The sequence below is a fragment of the Podarcis vaucheri genome, assembly GCF_965113315.1.
Source record: "Podarcis vaucheri genome assembly, chromosome: 7".
Lineage (NCBI taxonomy): Eukaryota > Metazoa > Chordata > Lepidosauria > Squamata > Lacertidae > Podarcis > Podarcis vaucheri.
This window is the reverse complement of record NC_138765.1, coordinates 53,524,819-53,543,190: the sequence shown is the minus strand read 5'-3', so window position 1 is coordinate 53,543,190 and position 18,372 is coordinate 53,524,819. Positions and strand designations below refer to the sequence as shown.

The 18,372-nt window shown below is 44.0% G+C and overlaps 1 protein-coding gene across 4 annotated transcripts in view; it reads left to right on the top strand.

Moving 5' to 3' along the window:
• GALNS (galactosamine (N-acetyl)-6-sulfatase) overlaps nt 1–18,372 on the top strand; it is a 52,278-nt gene that overhangs the window by 17,157 nt on the left and 16,749 nt on the right. For 3 of the 4 annotated variants that reach the window (XM_082229202.1, XM_082229205.1, XM_082229203.1), the window contains 4 exons: nt 366–505; nt 1,729–1,832; nt 8,287–8,423; nt 9,759–9,861. In XM_082229202.1, the coding sequence (XP_082085328.1) occupies nt 366–505; nt 1,729–1,832; nt 8,287–8,423; nt 9,759–9,861 (484 nt within the window). Of the gene's footprint in view, nt 1–365; nt 506–1,728; nt 1,833–8,286; nt 8,424–9,758; nt 9,862–12,145; nt 12,185–18,372 lie in introns of those variants that run through there. The other variant, XM_082229204.1, reaches the window with a different exon arrangement.

Genomic DNA, 18,372 nt, shown 5'->3' with positions numbered 1-18,372 from the left:
CATAAGCTGTTGTAAACAATTAGCAAATAGATGAGTAATAGCTGCCTAAAACCAATAAAGAGTGACATCTTCCTTCTCAGTACCAGTATCCTCAGCCCTTAGTAGTCTGTTATAAAATTTATTTTGTAAATGAAACACTTTTTCTGAACCCTTGCTATTTTTGGAACTGGTTGATTTAAAAAGGGGGGTTGTTTTATAATGTGTTTATTATTTTGTTGTAAGCAGCTTTAAGAGCAGTGTGTTGGAAACTATTTACAGATAAATAAATATTACCGTTGCATATTACAGAATCTACAAGTCCTAAACACAAAACACACCCCCACCCCCACTTGACAGGCTTGTCATTTGCTCTCCCTGCCTCTCAGGTATGGTGATGCAGTGCGAGAAATTGATGACAGCATTGGGAAAATACTGAGTCGCCTTCAAAAGCTGGGCATAAGCAACAACACCTTCGTATTTTTCACATCTGACAACGGTGCTGCCCTTGTTTCCGGTCCTGATCAAGGTTGGTCTTCCTGGTACAGAGCTTGTCAAGTTAGGAATAGAGAATTTGAGACTTCCGCATTTCACCTAGTTCGTTCCTAAGATCTAACTGGTCCATTCCTAAGATCTAACAGGTAAAATGTGGCCTGCTGACATCTGAACCAAATTATTGAGCCCCAGATCTATAAATTCTTAGCATGTCTCAATAAATGCAGAGGATCTTACAAGCATGTCTACTGAACTCTGAAAAGCTGTTAAGATGACAATTCTCTTGCATTTACAGGTTTGCTCCATTTCACAACTTTTTGGTTTTTAGTTCCCTTGGGCACAGTCACTGTGAATTAATCACTTGCCCCCTGTAATTTGTTCACACATCCCATCCCTGCAGTCTCAGAGGCAACTCTGAGGTTGATTTCAGGAGCATACAGATCAGAAGGAATTGCCACGAGTTCTAATCCCAGTCAAGTTATTGGCTCTTTTTATGACCTCCTGCAACTCCTGACTTTCAGCTGAGCAGCAATGGCCTCTGCTAACTGGCTGCTGATTTAGAACATTATGTCTGTTTGCAGTTGTGATCTTTAGTATAGAGAGACAGGAAAATTTCTCTGCTACTAATCACCTTGTTTCTCCTTTATTCAAATTACAATTAATGGTGATGCAAAGAGACTGAAGTAAACAATAGATACTTTGGAAATTACTCTTGACATTGGTTAACCAACCCACTGTATGGAAACTGGGGTCTCATTCTGTCTCTTTGTAGCCTTCAGCAAATCACTGTTTCTCAGCCTCCTTCCCTACTCATAAAAATGTTAATAATAATAATAACAATAATAATTAAGAGCCTAATCTTCTGGAACACTTAAGAGGATGAATGCGTTAAGGTTTGTATGGTAGTTTGTAGGCTAAAAAACCATCTTCAACTGAGACTTAAAGCTTGTTTTCTAAAAGCTACACAAATGCAATGTCAAGAAATAAACGAACATCAAGTATATGTTGTCATTATGATATTTCAGTGATGTCACACCAGTGTCACAGGTCAGTATGCTACTGCAAATGTCCAGGATGGAAGGGTTAATATGCTATGTAGACTATGATGTTGATTGACATTGTTCAAAGGACTTGAACAAAATTTGTTGGTGGTGTCCTTGGGGAATAGGTTTGTTTTACCCTTTAGTTTTGCTTATTTCACCTTTGAGTCATACCTCTCTAGAACTCTTTTAGAATTACTGTTTTCTCTTTCTCTAGCTGGTAGCAATGGCCCTTTCCTATGTGGCAAGCAAACTACCTTTGAAGGTGGCATGAGAGAGCCAGCAATTGCCTGGTGGCCAGGACATGTACCTGCTGGGCAGGTGAGAGTCTGGAGTTATTTAATGACTTTGTTACAGTCTGTTCTGAAGGTGTATCTTTCGTTTTAATGAATTCTAGTGGGCTTTTAGTCAGAGAGCCCTGTTCTCATCTTGCAGAAGAGCCTTCCAGACACGGCAGTAAGATCTGGTGTTGCAGCACTATGGAGTGAGCAATTTGCTCCCACAAGGCTAGAGGTAGACGGAGGCCTTTTGAGCCCTTGCTTCCAGTCTGGCTCTCCCAGGTTGCATCCTCTTTGTGAGAACTGCAATCCTCTGGCCTGTAGATGGGCATTCTCCTGCACTGTCTGGCCTCCTGCATGGTGTGCTTCTTGCACCCTTTTGAATCCATGGAGGGTCACTGCCAGGCACTGCAGACAACACTGAGCCAGATTAACCAATGGTTTGAGTCATTACAAGGCAATTTTGTATGTTCATCAGGGTAACTCAGTTGATCTTCCACCACCCTTATAGTTAGAGAGACCTTTCTCCAATCCTGCCTAGACATTTTTAGTGGCAGTTCAGCCACCCAGGCCATTGCCATGAGAGCTATGCACCTAAGCATCCCTAATTGTCTTCCAGATTGCTGGCTTGCTTCCATAGGGCCAACACTGTTACCTGTAACAAGTGCATGCACAATATTCAGGACACATGTTTAAAATGGAGTATGTGTGCTCACTCCTCCTCCCTAGCTTGACTTAGCTTTAATTGTGAGCCCTTTGGAACAGAATCCTTCCGTATCTGCACAATGATGAGTTTATAACTGATATACTAAATTAGCAGATCTCATGTTAGGGAAGCGGCCCTCGCATGTTGTCCTAAAGCATCCAAGACCCTGGAACTAGACAAAAATGGGTTAGGATTTTTAGGTGACTGTTGCACTGAGGGAGGTCTGTGTACTAGGATGTGGCTGTTTCTCTGCTTAAATGTGAAGTGATTCTGAGCTCTACAATAACCAGCAGGTAGCTCTCATCAGGTGGCTACAATGGTGTGTGCAAGAAACCATCTTGGTACTCATTAATGATCAAATAATCAAAGCCTGCAGGAAACAGGTTTCTAAGTAAATAATGGGTGTTTTCTTTCTTTTGTGGATATCTTCATTCCAAAGAGAGAGAGAGCTATTCAGAAACTGGACTTTTATGAATCCTTTGTGCTCTTGGATGAAGAAAACTTTTAGTTTCTAATCTACATCTCCTTTCAAGGCTTTTTAATTAAATTGAGAAGAAGGCACTGTATGAATGACACATTGGCCCAGCTTGCACAAAACGCTAAACCACACACCATGGCTTAGTGGGTATGAGCAATTGTGCATGTTCCCAGAGTAAAGATCTCGGCTGCTGCATTCCTCCCTTGGTCCTGTTGCTGCTGTGCTGCCTGGGACTACATTATGGTTGAGCTTAGTGTTAAGTCTGAATCCTGGCTTGTCCCCCTGACAAACCACAAGTGGTAAACCAATAGCAAACATTGGCCACACCTTGTGGTTCGGAGTGAGACAAACAATGAGCCCAGGTTCAACCATAACATGCTCTTCCCTGTGATCATCATGTTTGCTTGTTTGCATTAAGTCATGGTTTGGCTCAATGTTGACTTGTGCACCATGTCATTGACTGACTGGGAAGGATGCTTCCAGATATCTTAAACCCAGTGAATGAAGTGGAGAGATGATTTCAGGTTTGTCACTGTTAATGTGTATTGCACACAATCATATGTCGTCCTCTTTAAAATGTTGAACATAGCACTTTTGATCTCTATTCAGAGGTGCTTGTGTAGGTGAACTCTTTGCAAGCAAAGGTCAGTGGTCTCTGAATGTTGCACACAACATACTTCTGATCCTCAGCCAGCAGGCCCCATCTGAGCCCCTCTACCGTCCCTTGGTGCCTCCTACTCACCTGAGCCCCTCTACCGTCCCTTGGTGCCTCCTGCTCACCATCCTAGAAGGGCTCTCCTGGGCAGTTGGCTTCCTTTGTTGGGATTGCACACCTTTAGAGATAAAGCCTCTGTTCCATGTCCCTGCATGAGAATGTGGTGGCAGCTCTTATTTTATAGAGAAATACAGCACAGTAAATGTTAATGGCAGTTTCCTCCTTACTTTCAAGACCTCTTAAGCTCTGAAGCCCCATAGTCCCCCTGCTGCAGGTGAGAAGTAAAGAGCTGCTTTTTGTTTCTACCTATCTGCTCTGGCATCATGTTCTGCTGATCTGCATGGTGCTTTTCCTGCTTTTCTAGTTCTTTCTTCATTCTTTCTCTTTTCAAGGTTTGTTGCCTGACCTCTTCTATCTGCTCCCCCTCCAAAAGAAGGATTTCAGTGGGACATATTTACAGATTTTAATTGCATATCTGCATTGCTTAATTCACTCCTTACTTTACTGTGTTGCCTAATTGAAGCTGAAGTAGCTCACAGCCTATCTTCTTAATCAATGCCAGAAATATCTCTAGGACATCCGTAGATAACGCCTCATGCATCATGAAGTGGACTGCAGCCCATGAAAGCTTAATGCCAGAAGAGAATTGTTAGATGTTTCAGGTGTTACAAGACCCTTTGTTGTTTTTGCAGCTACTCCTCTGGAAATCTAGGAATCAATACAGGCATGAGTGGAAGTTGTTTACGTGGCTGGAGTTTCCTCTTTTTAAAGAGAGGGCAAAAGCTCCTTCCCAGAGGAATGTATTGCAACAGAAAAAATCCTCAGTTAACCCTGTATTCCGCCATTGTTGTATTACAGAAGCTGATCTGTTTTTGTTTCTTTTGGCTGTCTTTAATTTGATACTGAGCTACCCACCTACATGGCAGTTTACAAAGAATGAGGAGAGAACAGGCACCTGTTCCTAAGGACTGTCAACAGCCTTTGTCAACCTTGTGCCCTCCATATGATTTGGACCATGGCTTCCATCAGCCCTTGCCATGTTGGATGGAGCTGATGGGAGTTGTAATCCAAAATAACTGGAGGGAACCACGCTGGGAAAGGGTGACATACAGTATTGAAATTGACACAAAGACAGCAATAGAAGAAGGGAAGGGGGCTGTGTCAAAGGCTTCATAGGAAATGCTACATTCCAACATCATTTTGGGTACACTTAGTCCCCAGAGACCAGTGGGTTTAAGTACTCCTGTCTCTGTCTTGGATTGCAGCCTTTGACATGAACTCTTTTTTGCCCAAATGAATGGTTTGTGAGCAGATATTTTTTGTTACATGACAAACTCTGATATTCACAGACAGACAAACAAGCCTGCCTCCTCTCCAGCTGTGGAGCTTTATAAACCATTTTTAAACAATAACAGCAGCAGAAGCAGCAGCACATGTGTCTGTTAAAGATGGAGCTGTGTGTTCATTGTACCAAAGGAAACTCAATTGATATATGCCTTTTAAATGATGTACTGTGTGATGCAGACTGCAAATCTGGATATATTTATATTTGCAGGATTTGGAATATTCTGGCAACTACTAGCACATTGAAAAACAATAGAAGAGGGGATAAATAGCTTGGGTATGAGAAGGCATTAGCTGCCCTGCCATGTGAGAACTATCGTAATCTTGTCTTAAGATGGCATTTTTAAGCTTTCTACAGACATTCCTCATTATACTCTCAAACATGAGGGCTAGAAACTGCTTCAAATGAAATCAGAAGTTCTCAGAAGGTCAATATGCATGTCAAGATTCTCAAGTGTGCAAACAGAGTGGACATGGGGACTGTACTAAGTATACATACATTAGTCAAACTGAAGAAAGTGTGTTAAATATAAGAATAAAGGAACATGGTACAGCAGAATTGGAATGAGAGACCAGTGGGTGATTTTGTTTTTTGGGGTTAGTTCTGGAGGAGAGTTTTCTGAACCAGAAGCTTCCTCCTTACTTAGTTTTCATAGTGTCAGTTTTCATAGGGTTTTTTGCCCATACTGTTTTAGGTTGTGGAACATAAACAAGCACTCTTTCTGGATTTCTTGCTCTCCCCACCAGTCTTGGCTGAATTTTCCAGGTGGATTCATAACCAGCGAAAAGAAACTTTAAACATTTTCCCATTGCTGCCTCTGCCTTCTAGAAGCATCCTGCTGGCAGGAATCTGTATTCTGCTGTTCTTTGAATCCTCTGTTTGCTCTGTGCCCCCTCCTTTCCTTTCCTTTCTCTTCCCCTCCCACCGCAGCCACAGCTCTCTCTCTCCCCCCCCCTCCGCGCACTCCCCTCTTCCCACCTCCCTGGTTCTGCTCCCTGAAGGAGAAAAGAACATATCAACCCAAAGACAGCAGTGCAACCTTTTCTTCACTATCTCCCACAGGGCACAAATTGAAATTGAATTAGACAGGGATATCAGGTCTGCTTGCTGTGATAAATGTAAAAGGATTTTATTTAAAAACACCCTGACATTTGTTCACCCAGTTTCAAATATTTAGCTTTCCCCCTTTCCATTCCTGGCGGGGGCAACTTTATTAATTGTCGCCTTTGATTCAGAGTTAGAGCTTGAAAGCACTGATAACGCTGGCGCTGGCTATTTCTTCTCGCAATGTGGCCCAGAGCAAAAAGGATTTCATTTTCTTAAAGACATTCTGTGTATGCCGAGAGTTTATAAATATATATATATATATATATATATATATATATATATAACATTTTTTTTTAAAAAAAAAACACACAACCTCTTCTTTACTTGCGGAATACCGGCTGTTCCTTGCTGATACTGGAAATATCTGATCTTGCTCCTCTGTTTTTCATTATTTATTTTTCACTGGGCTGTTACTCTCTAGAATATCCTTCCTCCCCCCCCCATTTGTTACAGGAATTGCAAGCAAAATGAAAGCGTGCTGTCAACGCAAGAAAATACTAAATCCCCCCCAACCTTATTTCTCCTCTGAAAATACTTCAAAGTTTATATAAAAATCGTAACCTCCTCCCTGCCCCATTCCCCCCCCCCTCCGGTTCTTCTCTTTAATGTGGTGCTACAGATAAAACCAAGTGGCTGTAACACTGACGTTTAATTTCTTTTAAGAAGTTTTCTCCCCCTTTACGCAGAGAGAACAGCGTGCAAGACCACGGATGTAATTGGCCATTTAAAGTGAGCTGCCTGCACTCCAGGCTCTGTTTAATAGCGAGGGGCAGGTACAAGGAAGTCGCTGGCAGCTCCCTACTGGCCAGTCTATTGATTCAGGACAGAAATCAAAGGCTCTTTGAGTTTACCCACAATGTTGTGTTAAAAAAGTGACCTTAAACCATTCACCTCTTCCCCCTGCCGCTGCCCTTCCAGCCCAAACGCAGCTTGGAGAATTTACAGCATCACGTGGTCCACAGGAGCCCAGCTTGGAGAAATGCTGCTCCTGTTGGGCTCAGCAGCTGCTTCCAAAAGCCTTCGACCTTGATTGCTGCTCTGAAAGGGTCTTTTTAAATTTATTTTTTGAAATATATAACTGTAAACATGAACCCATAAAAACAATATGCAGGTTCCAACTACTACCATATTGTATAGAAGTATCCTTTTCTCATCGCCCTGAAAAGCCCCACCACCATACTACACTTCATCACTTACCTGTATTATTTTAAACTTATATATCATCTCAATCAAGAGAATGTGTCCAAAAATTCTAAATCGCATGCTGCTCTGAAACTGGTGAGTGTGCGACTTTACTTCTTCCGCAGCTTCCTTTAGGTATCTTAGCGAACCTCTGCTGGTAGGCCCAGCACCCGGCTTCTTTGGGTCTAAGAGTTCAAAGAACAAGTACAGAGGACAAGAGGTGGGGTGATTACACTCCCTCCTGCAAAGACGCTTGGGCCATGTAGTTTGGTACTTGGTTTATTATTATTATTATTATTATTATTATTATTATTATTATTATTAATATACTGCCCTATACCCAGAGGTCTCAGGGTGGTTCACAGAATAAAATTTTAGCTGTAAAACAAAATTTTAGCTGTAAAAATGAAATAATGCTGGCACATGGCTGTAGGTTAGAATACATGTATTGCATGCAGAAGGCTCTGGGTTCAATTCCTGGAATCTCCATGTAGGATGGGGAAACAGACCCGTCTGAAATCCCAGAAAGCTGTGGTCAGTCACTGTTGAATCTGATAAAAGGCAGCTTCTGCTGATCCTATTTTAATAATTCCTTCCTTCAGAATCATGAGGATTCTTAGTTTCCCTCCAGGGAAGGGCCATTGCTGAGTTTTAGAGCACATACTTTGCATGCAAACGACTCCAGGCTGCTTTTCCTCAGTACTTCTAGGTAGGGGCTGGAAAGACCCGGTTTGAAACCCTGGTAAGCAGCTTCCAGCATAGGTGATAACTGAGAAAAAGCTTCCTAAACACAAGCTTTTTACCCAACTGCCTGGAGTAGAATCCAGAATCAAACCCTGAACTGCATATCTTGGAAGGTGATGAGACTATTCTTAAGACCTCATCATTGGAAGCAGAAGCTCCCTCAACTCAGGGTCTGCTAGCTTTGATTGTTTTGCAAATGCTCTTGTCTTGTCAATGACAGGTGAGTCATCAGCTGGCAAGCGTGATGGATCTCTTCACCACCAGCCTCGCATTGGCAGGACTGCAGCCTCCCAGTGACAGACAGATCGACGGAATCGACCTTTCGCCTGTCATCCTGCAAGGCAAGTTAATTGACAGGTGAGTTATGAACATCACACTCGCGGCTCTCCATCGCTTGACTCCTCCAATTACTGGCGTGGAGCAGAAAAAGTTGGATATTTTTAGAGCCTCTTATTTTAAGAATGGGTCAGGTTTTTTGGCTGCTGGGTTGGGTGTTTTAAAGTAATGCTATTGTACTGACTCTAGCTCCCTGGCAGAGCACATATTGCATGCAGAAAGTCCTAGGTTTAATCTTCAGCATCTCCAAGTAGGACTGAGAGAACTGTCTAAAACCCTGGAGAGCCACTGCCGGTCAGCGTAGTATACAGTACTGGGTTTGATGGACCAGTGCTCTGATTTATTATAATTAATTAATTAAATTTTCTATACCGCCCTTCATCCGAAGATCACAGGGCAATTTACAGTGATTTTGACTGATATAAGGCAGCTTCACATATACACCCATAATACAATGTCAATTATATTTGTCCTCTCTAATTAGGAACAAATGTTCATATGCAAGTAATAAGAAGTACTGGATAGAGAGAGTCAGTGGCAGGACATGAGGTGAAGGGCAAAAACTATACCAGATCCTTCTGCTATTTTCTGGAAACCATCCTGAAAATGTGAATTAATGCAGACCTCCCCACTGAATTTTCTTCATTGCTAATAGACTTCGTACTGGTCCAGTATGAACCTCCTTTAAAATAACAGCTGGTGCACATTGTGTGCGCTGAAAATATCTGGGTGGGGAAATTTTCTCTTACATCTTTTGCATCCCTTTCCTCTACATTTTTGTCACCCGCCCTAATGTAGTTTCAAGGTGGTGTAGGGCACAGGATGTCCCTCACATGGCAGATATCAAGATAATTATTTGTCCGTTCTGCTCAAAATTCCCCTTTCTGTGACTGCTTTGCCAGTGTTCGCAGCACACTTGCACAGTCTGGCTTTCCAGGGCCGTTCGCTGAAGACTTCGGCTTCCTGTACCCTTTGCAGCTCCCATCACACAGGTGCCCCCTCTTTTGGAGTATTTTAAGCCATCAGGCTCTGTGTGTGAAATTACATAGTCTGGTAGTTCAAGGATTAACAATTGCCAGCAAGATGACTTGCATAACATTTCATTCTTGCTTACGCAAACTCAGACTCTCGCCTTGATGGACGCTTTAAAAAATGCTAATTGAAAACCTTGCGGTGGAGGCTATTAGAAGGCAACCTGCTCCTGAGTGATAGCTGAGTTGCCAGCCAGGCTCCATTAAAGTGTTTGTCTCCCTTATCTGTGTGGCTGCCAAAAGCGAGGGAAGCCGCTTGTTTGGACACGTTACATTTCTCATGCGGCTGTACATCTCTCTTGTTGTCCTTCCCTCTTTCCATCAGGCCAATATTTTATTACCGTGGCAACGAGATGATGGCAATACGGGTTGGGCCTTATAAGGCCCATTACTGGACCTGGAGCAATTCCTGGGAGCAATTCAGCCAGGTAATTGAAAATCCTCCCTCCCTCCTTCCTTCTCTCCTGCATGTTTGTCTTCCTCCTCCCATGGAAATACACCCATCACTCCCAGAAGAGAAACTCAGATCATCAAAATGTCAACTTTTGCTCCATCTTCATTTTTGTTTAATGCAAGCCATGGTTTTGGGGATATGTTAAGGGGGTACAGATCAGGCTAGCCCACCTTCCAGAGTGGTGCTCAGGAGGCCATCACCTGTGCATGTGCCTGCTGCTCTTTGTGACTGTCTCTGTCTAGTCCTGGCTGCTGTCATGTTCCTTCTGGTGGAGCATATGCCTGCACAGCATCCCCCGGAAGCACAGCAGGTGGAGCTGGGCACCAGCAGCCTCTGGGAGCATCAGAGGAAAGTGCTGGGCAGCATCAAGGAGAGGGTAAAGGAAGAACCAGGGGCTTGGAGGCTGGTTTGGAGAGGCTTGGTGTGCCCTGTTAAGAAACAGCATGTAAAGTGTAACTATATAAAATGATAATAACCATAATCTCAGAAATTGCCGTCGCCACTCTTGTCAGAACCACCAATAGCCACAGCAGCATAAATCTGCCTCACTTTGAAGGGTATAATCAGCCTGCCAGACTTTTGGCATTGCCAGTTGTCAAATGCCCCAGAGTTTAGACTTTAGTTAAGAGCGAGAGAGAATAATTTTGAGCAGAAGAAATATTGCAGGCAGCAGCTTTGATCGTGCAGTGCGGAGGAGTGGATCATCTTTCTACGGATGAATAAAATGTAGCTTGCTTCCAATTCTGTGCTCTGCTGCACAGAGGCAGCTGGTCAGGGTGCTGAGCTTCTTGTGCTGGCATAAGGAGACCCTCCCCTCCTGCCTCCACTGTTAGATATTGCCAGGCTTCCCAGACCCCAGTGGATGTTTGCTACAGACACCCTTCTGATCACCAGCACATTGTCATTCAACCGCTACAGAAATAAGTTCTTTTGAAACCTGCTTACGCCTCACCCAGCACCCGATTCCAAGGGTCCTAGTATCCAGCGCACCAAAAGAAGTGGGATGAGGCCAAGGACCAAGCCCTGTCTTGCTCTGATGGGCCACAAATACACACCATAAATTACAGAACACCCTTCAAAAATGCATCAAACTCTAGGGCAATCTGATCTCCGCTGCTTCTCACAAAGTGGCTTTGTTCTCCACTCTCTCTTTCTCTCCATTGGCTGCTCTCCTCTTTTTAGCTGCGTCTTTCCTTTCCTCCATCCCGTCTACATTTACCAAAGCAGTGCTCAAGGTGACTGGCAGCATTAAAACTACAATAAAAGAATCAAAAAGTAAACATGTAAATAAAATTAAATGCAAAAAAAACAGAAGCAGCATAATAGTTAATCAGCTTCAAATACCAAAATGAATGAAAAGCCCACCTGAACCAAATTGTTTTCACCTGCTAGAAGGGGGTGACAAAGGAGACTCCTATGAGAGAGAGTGGGGGTAGCTGCAGGAAAGGTTCCCATATCCACTCTCTCATCCAGTTTCCATCTGGTCACAGCCTTCCTCCAGCTGCACTTGCCAAGCTGCTCTGGCAATGGAGATGGTGCGTTGATGAAGCTTAGCATTGGTGCCAATCCTGCTAGTATTTTTAATTCTTAGATTTCTGTTTCTCTCCTTCATGTCCTCTCAGGATCTTCTTACCTAGCTTTCTTGAGAGAATAGGCCTTTTGTGATGGTGGGAGGACCGTTGCATTTGGAAGCAGGAGAGGGCAGAACCCACCCCGCCGCCATATTTTATACAAAGATGAGAACTCAGATAAATTTAATTGTTTTTATGCTGTGTTTTAAGTATCTAGCACACAAACTGATGTTGAGAAGCATTTATTTTTGACCTGAGCCTCTTGCTACATGTCTGCCTTTCTGTGTGTGCTTAGCTGAGATAATGGGGACCAGTTACTCATTCCCAAGGTTATCCTCCTGTGAGCAGTGGCAGACGTGCAATTAAGGAATGTTTATTCCTTTCTAAGTCTTTGTTTAACTGCTAGTTGATAAAAGTCAGCAATTATACTGTACATCAGAGAGATGATTAAAAATTCATTTGCCTTCCTGCCGCTCATGTCGTCTGTGGTTGATGTGGGCAAAATTGGAGCACAGAATTAGTGGACAGAACAGCCATTAACAACGCTCAGAGAGAGAGCTGGGGTTGAAATTTGTTCAAATTCTTCTTCTCATGCTCAGACATTAATTACAACCCAAGCCAGCTTAATAATAATAATAATAATAATAATAATAATAATAATAATAATGTTATGCTTTCGATTTGCAGATACTTGAAATGCTCCCAAGGTGAAATTGTTGTACAATCTCTGTTTCACTGCCTTCAGTTCCCATCTCAGTATTGTTGATATTGGGTGTTAGGAGTTACAAAAGCCGATTTCTTTGCAAAATTGTGTGTTAGGAATTACAGAAGTTGGTTTCATTGCAAAATGTGAGTCCTAATGCATAAATTGTAAGTGGCGCCGGAATTCCAGCCATGAGCTGATCCCACATTGCATTGGATCCACTGGAGCTTGTCATGGGCAATTGTTGGGTCTCCTCAGTGACTCATAATCAGCCGTTTGATTCAGATGCCTGGCTGTGCTTGGCCCAAGGGAATGCAGTATTGTCATTAGCTTCCTTAGAGCCAGAACTGCATCCCCAAAGCTTTCACTTGCAAAGCTGTGAATTCAAAGCTGTGACGACAAAAAGAGTGCACCTCTTGGGATTGTAGTGGAGTTCAACCTATCTAAACGGGACTGCACTTGATCAGGTGTATCTAAACAGTCGTCACAAGCCAGTTTGTTTATTTTTAGGTCTTTTAAGGCAGGGACAGTGGCTGTCTGTTCTTGGCTCTCTTTCCTCCAGCCCGTGATGAATGAAGTAAGTTTCAAGAAGGTTCCACATTCTGTGGTAATAGCAATGGTGGACAAAGTTCACAAGATGCAGGTCCCTTTCCATGTCTGTGAGCATTTCCCTCTACATATTACAGATTCATAAGTGCTCCATTCAATATGAGCTTTCATTCTGGATGGGGATCCTGGTCCATGGCTCTTTGCTCATCTTGGCTCATCAGCTAAGGTGCTCCATTCTTGCAAATCATGCTGGCTAATCTTATTTGCTCTGGAGATCAAGTCTTGTTTGAATTCCTTAACTTCTGGTGTTTGCAGTTTTAAGATCCAATAACCTCAGTGTCCCAAACACAGACAACATTTGCTCCTTAAACTTTGATGGTGCTTAGTCCATCCTAGCTGGTCACCCTCACCTGCATCATCACACCAAATGAAGACTATATTACTGGGTATATAATAGAGGAGGGGAAAATATGAGTTGTCTCTCTCACATACACTACCTAGTCTTGCCCTAGGCTGGTGTTCTCCAATTTGAGTTTTCCCCTTCCTTGTCATGATCTGTTTTCTAGCTAGAACACCTTGGCATTTTTCTCTGACTTAATTATGAATATAAATGTTATTTAGTGAGCACCTGTTTTCCTTAAAGTGCCAAAAGAAGAAATATAAACCCACTCCACAGGAAATCCGCATGACTAAAGAAAACCTGGCTGTGTCGCTTTGCAGCTGTAAGTTGTGCGGGAGGGTTGCATTAGGAATATTTACTTAGCTGCCAGCCAGAGGCTGTAAAAGAGCCGTTTGTGATTTACAAGTAGTTCTTGTCTATGTAGTTTCAAATTGTCATAACACTCAGAAGCTGATAAATGGGTTTGTGCTGAGTAAAAGGAAAGTTTAGTGTAGGGAGGGAGATGCTAGTAAATAACAAAAAAAAATTGTGGTATTTTTGGAGACACATTTATTTTCTGGGCCAGGACAGTAGATAACTCTTTAAAGCCTATGCCAAAGAACCTTGGGCTGCACTGGCAAATCCATTTGAGATACCACAGGAACGACAAGCTCTTGGCAAGTGTTTGGAAGGATGAAAGGCCTGTGACTTCGCTTACCCTTTTGCTCTAGAAGTGTCAGGACCCCGCCCCTGAGCTCACCTGTTCCTCTTGGAAAGAGGCTCAGCTGATTTGTTGGCAGCACTTCCCTGTGACAAATACATTTGGCCACATGGAGACATGCATCACTGTTATGTACAGACAAGCACTCTGTGCAGGAATTGTGCAGACTTGCACAGATTCTGTGGGCCAGAGAGGAGGTCCTACATCCTTAGGATGCAGCAGTATTGGGTGGAAGAGGTCCTACCTTCTTCTCCACCTTCTCTATAGTCTTGTCTCGTTCTGAAGAAGAGGAGGGCAGGGTCTCCACACCACCACCACCTTGGACTATTAAATTGCTGTCTGTTAAATTGGGATCTCAAGGCTTGTTGGTTACATTTTTATCCCACATTTCCTTCAAGCAGCTGAAGGTGGTGTACTTGGCTGTCTCCCATCTTACTTTCCCAACAGCCCTGTGAGGGAGGTTAGGCTGAGAGTGAGTGACTAGTCTCTGGTCACCAAGTGAGCTTAATAGCTGAATGAGGAGTAAATCCAGATCTCCCTGGTCCTCATCTCACATACTGGTTCTCCACTCTCATTCTTTTGCCCCTTGTGCTTTCCTCGTAGCAAGACATGAAGGCAGAAGTCTCCTCTCTGCTTACCTTCCACAAAGCATTTTTTTCTGTCCCTGCTACAGCCCTGGTTGCAGTCCCCGAAAGAAGATGTATTTTTCATAGCCCCTGGCTGGATTGCATATTAGCCGATAGCTTCAGCTTCTTCCTGGTGCTGTCAGCTTCGTATCTTGTTAGCTTTCAATGATTTTTTTATCATAAAGGCCACTGTGTATTTTTAAAAGGTTTTGTGTCCATGTTTATACGAAGACCCCTATTGTTTTAATATAAAATGCCAAAGGGTTTTTTTCATGCTGCAATCTTCTCTGATTGCCCTTCTCATCTGACGTGAAGCAATCGATAGCACCTTTTCTGCAAGGGGGGGGGGGAAGGGTGTGTGGTGTGAAGTCAAGTAGAACCTCACAAATAATGACATTTGATTGTGGTCCTCTGAGCATGTGGGTTAGCCATCGATCGCTTCTGCTTGAGAGCCGATGGAGACTTTCTGATTTGCACCCCCCGCCCCCGGTCCCTTCCAGACAGTTAACATGTGAAAAGCGATTTTTGTTCAGCAGGGCTGAAGCAACAGCTGCTGAGAAGAAGTCATAGTAATAGCATTTTCAAAGGAGGGGTCTAGGTGGTGATTCACTCTGCATCCTAATTCTAGAGACTTTTGCCTGGAATCCTCTGGGTCGGTGGAAATAGCCTGTCTTCCCACAGGATGGCTGGAGCTTGAAGGGCCAAGAGTGTGGCTGTGCTGAGGATTCCTGGCTCAATCAGCTTCCTCATTCATAACTTCATTTCCTAGTACGTCGCTCTTTCCCCCCGATCCTCCTGTGCCGTGTCCATTGGAATGAGGAAGCCTCGGCAAGAGGACAGAGACGCTCCTTGTGTCAGCCAGGCGGATATCGCAGTTGCTCATCAGGCCAGAATGATCTGGGATCGTGCCCAGGTGATGGATTGCCAAAGGCCGTTTGTTAACACACGTACGCACACGTTGGTGGTTCCACTGCTTGGCTGGGAGCCAACTGGCAACCGCCTGCTGTTTTGCCTCATGTTTATATCGACTGAGCATCTGTGGCCCATTTGCTTGGGAAATTGATGCACTGGCAGGGCAGCCATAGAGCACTGTGACCAAGGTCGTCTCTCTTTCTCTCTCTTTCTCTCTCTCTCTCTCTCTGTGTGTGTGTGTGTGTGTGAGAGAGAGAGAGAGAGAGAGAGAGAGAGAGAGAGAAAAGAAGAAGAAGAAGAAGAAGAAGAAGAAGAAGAAGAAGAAGAAGAAGAAGAAGAAAGAGGAGGGGGAGGAGGAAGGAAGAAAATTTTGGGGAAAAAAGGGCAGGTGGCAGAAGGGACACACATCTGATCTTCCACAAAAGCTAGGGTGGAGATGGGGGAGATGGGAGGGCAACAGAGACGACTCGGTGCTTCTTTAAATACTTAAGAGATTGAAACTGTTCTGGGGATGTGTGCTATGGCAAAGTCTGCGTAGAAAAAGCAATAGGTAATCAAAAATCAAAAATGTAGGTAGGTTTTTAACAATCTCTGGAAGGAAAAATCAGCTGTGGGTTTTTGGCCTTACTGTAGGGAGGGAAATCAGAATGGGGACTTCTGCCCATGTTTTTGAAGGCAAGTTCCCTTTCTGGATCCCTCCCAGAAGCCACTTCAGATCCTTCTCAGAGAATGCTGGTTGGCCCAATCCTCACTGTTTCATCTGGCTTTAGTTTTCAAAACAAGATGGCTTTTGTGCTTTAGTGTGTGTATACACAAGAAACTGAGTATCCTTCTTAATCTGGAGTAACATCCGCTTCCACCTTCTTTTGTTTTTACAGTGACTAAAGCAAGTTAGATTCCCCATTGCTGCCACCAATGCAGAACATGCCATGGAAAACGTGGGGAACAGCAACCCTTGGGCTACACAAGCTTCAGAAGCCACTGGGTGGCCAGAAGGGTTGGAGCAGACTGCAGAGGAAGCACACTGTGGGAGCACCTGCTCCCTCTGTGGTTGTTCCTTTTGATTCCTGCAATGGGGGCATTTGGACTAGATGATCCTTGGGGTCCCTTCCAACTCTATGATTCTATGGAAAGGAAGTGGCAGCAGTCACAGGGGACACAGCTGGCACAAGAGAACTGCCTGCTGGTCCGAGCTGGGGTCTGTCCTAATATTGGGAATGAAAGCCAAACACAAGCTGAGTGCTGGTGCAGCAGTTGCCAACCACCATTCTGTTCCTTGGGTGGCTGCACTCACAGCTCACATCTGGAGGCAGTGGGCCTGCACGTGGTTGCGTGGAAATAAATTTCAGCCCCCAATCAGCTGAGTGTGTTAATGCTAAGGCTGTCTTAACATGAGAAGCCAAGGGTGCTCTGTAAACAGAGCAGCGTGGAAGCAAATACCCAGAGAATAAATTCTTACCTCAAACGAAAACATTTGCACTAGAGGAGCGCAGTACTAATTAGCAGGCTCTTAATTAAATAGCCTTTTTGATTTGCATCCAAATTACAACTTGTATGTTACGTCTTGGCTTTGATTAGCTGTTGTCACCGTCTTCTTCTTAAAATAGTATTGAAATGCTCCACTTTGCGCAAATGCAAACCCCGCTTGGTCTCGGAGGTCTCCAGCACCAGGAGGTGAAAAGGTCAATCACCTCCGTATCCATTTAAAATCCATTATGGCCTGCCTGCTGCAGCTTATCAAGCAACTCTCTCTCTCTTTATTTTTCTAGCCACTGATTCAGGAATCTATAGCTCTGTGCAGGTAAATGGGATTTCATGGGCTTCTAACCTTTCTTACTTTATTGAAAAGCAGAATATTAACTGCTCCACTGACCAGCCTGTCCATTAAAGACACACAGGATATTTTTAGAAAATTGTTTGCCAATCAAATCCCCTCCAACGTCTGTGGAGAGCCTTTCAGCTTAGTGTTCGTTCTATGTGCAAACAGTACAGCTGTGCCGCTGCCCCTCCCATCCCCCCTTTAAATGGGTTTTGCCATGCTGGCCTCTGTATTATGTAAGTCCTTTTCACAAGGAGGGTGACTTCAAGGAACCTGGACAGGCTAGAAGCCTCATGGAAGGGGACAGAGGAAAGCCCTAGATTGACCAGATGCAACTGAGATGCTGTGACCATTGGCGACCTTATAGGAGGCATAGAATAGAGGGGTGTTCTTCAAGGGGATGCTGTCATCTTGCAGTCCCCAGCCAAGAAGACCATGGCCTGGTCCACACATGCACTAGTATTCTATTTGCTTAGTGTCTGGGGTTTATTTTGTCTTGTGCCTAGGGGAGCATTCAAAAATGCAATTCTCTGCCTGCCCTCTAAATGGGTCCAGTCCATTCTGCCACCTTGGTCCCAATTTCTCCTCTTGCTGCATGCAGACCCATTCTTGGTTTCTTGGCCTGCAAGTTGCCCACCTATGATTTTTTTTTTTAGCTTTTGCCACATGGTTGGTGGAAAAGCAAGGCAGTTCCAGGGCAGCTTCTTCATCTTTTCTCCTCCCCACCCCAAGCTTCTCCTTCTAATTCTCCTTCCTTCCCCGGTTACCTAAAACATCAGTTTCAGGCAACTAGTGGTGGGGCGGTGTAGCAGTATGAGAGGCTGTTTCTAGGTGACCATGTGTTCTCTCTTCCTGCTTCTAGGCTCTCCAGAATGAGGGGAGGTTTTGCATCTGCAGCTCCACCCCCCCTCTAGGCAGAAAAGTGGTCTGTTACCTACAAGAGGAGAAGTAAGAGCATACTTGGTGACTGGTATTCAAAGAGACACTTCTAGGGCCCATGTGTATTGAGCTGGCATCTCATTTGCTGATCTTGTGCCATATTTATTTAAAAGTATCCTACTGACCCATTGACAGCTCCTTTAGTAGGAAGATGCACTCAGGCTGAAAACAGATGTTGCAGACTGGGTAGTTCAACTCAGTCAGTGTGAGAATGCTGGTAATTGGAAATGCTGCCATTGTAGTGCTGGGTTAGAAGTTGGGCAAGG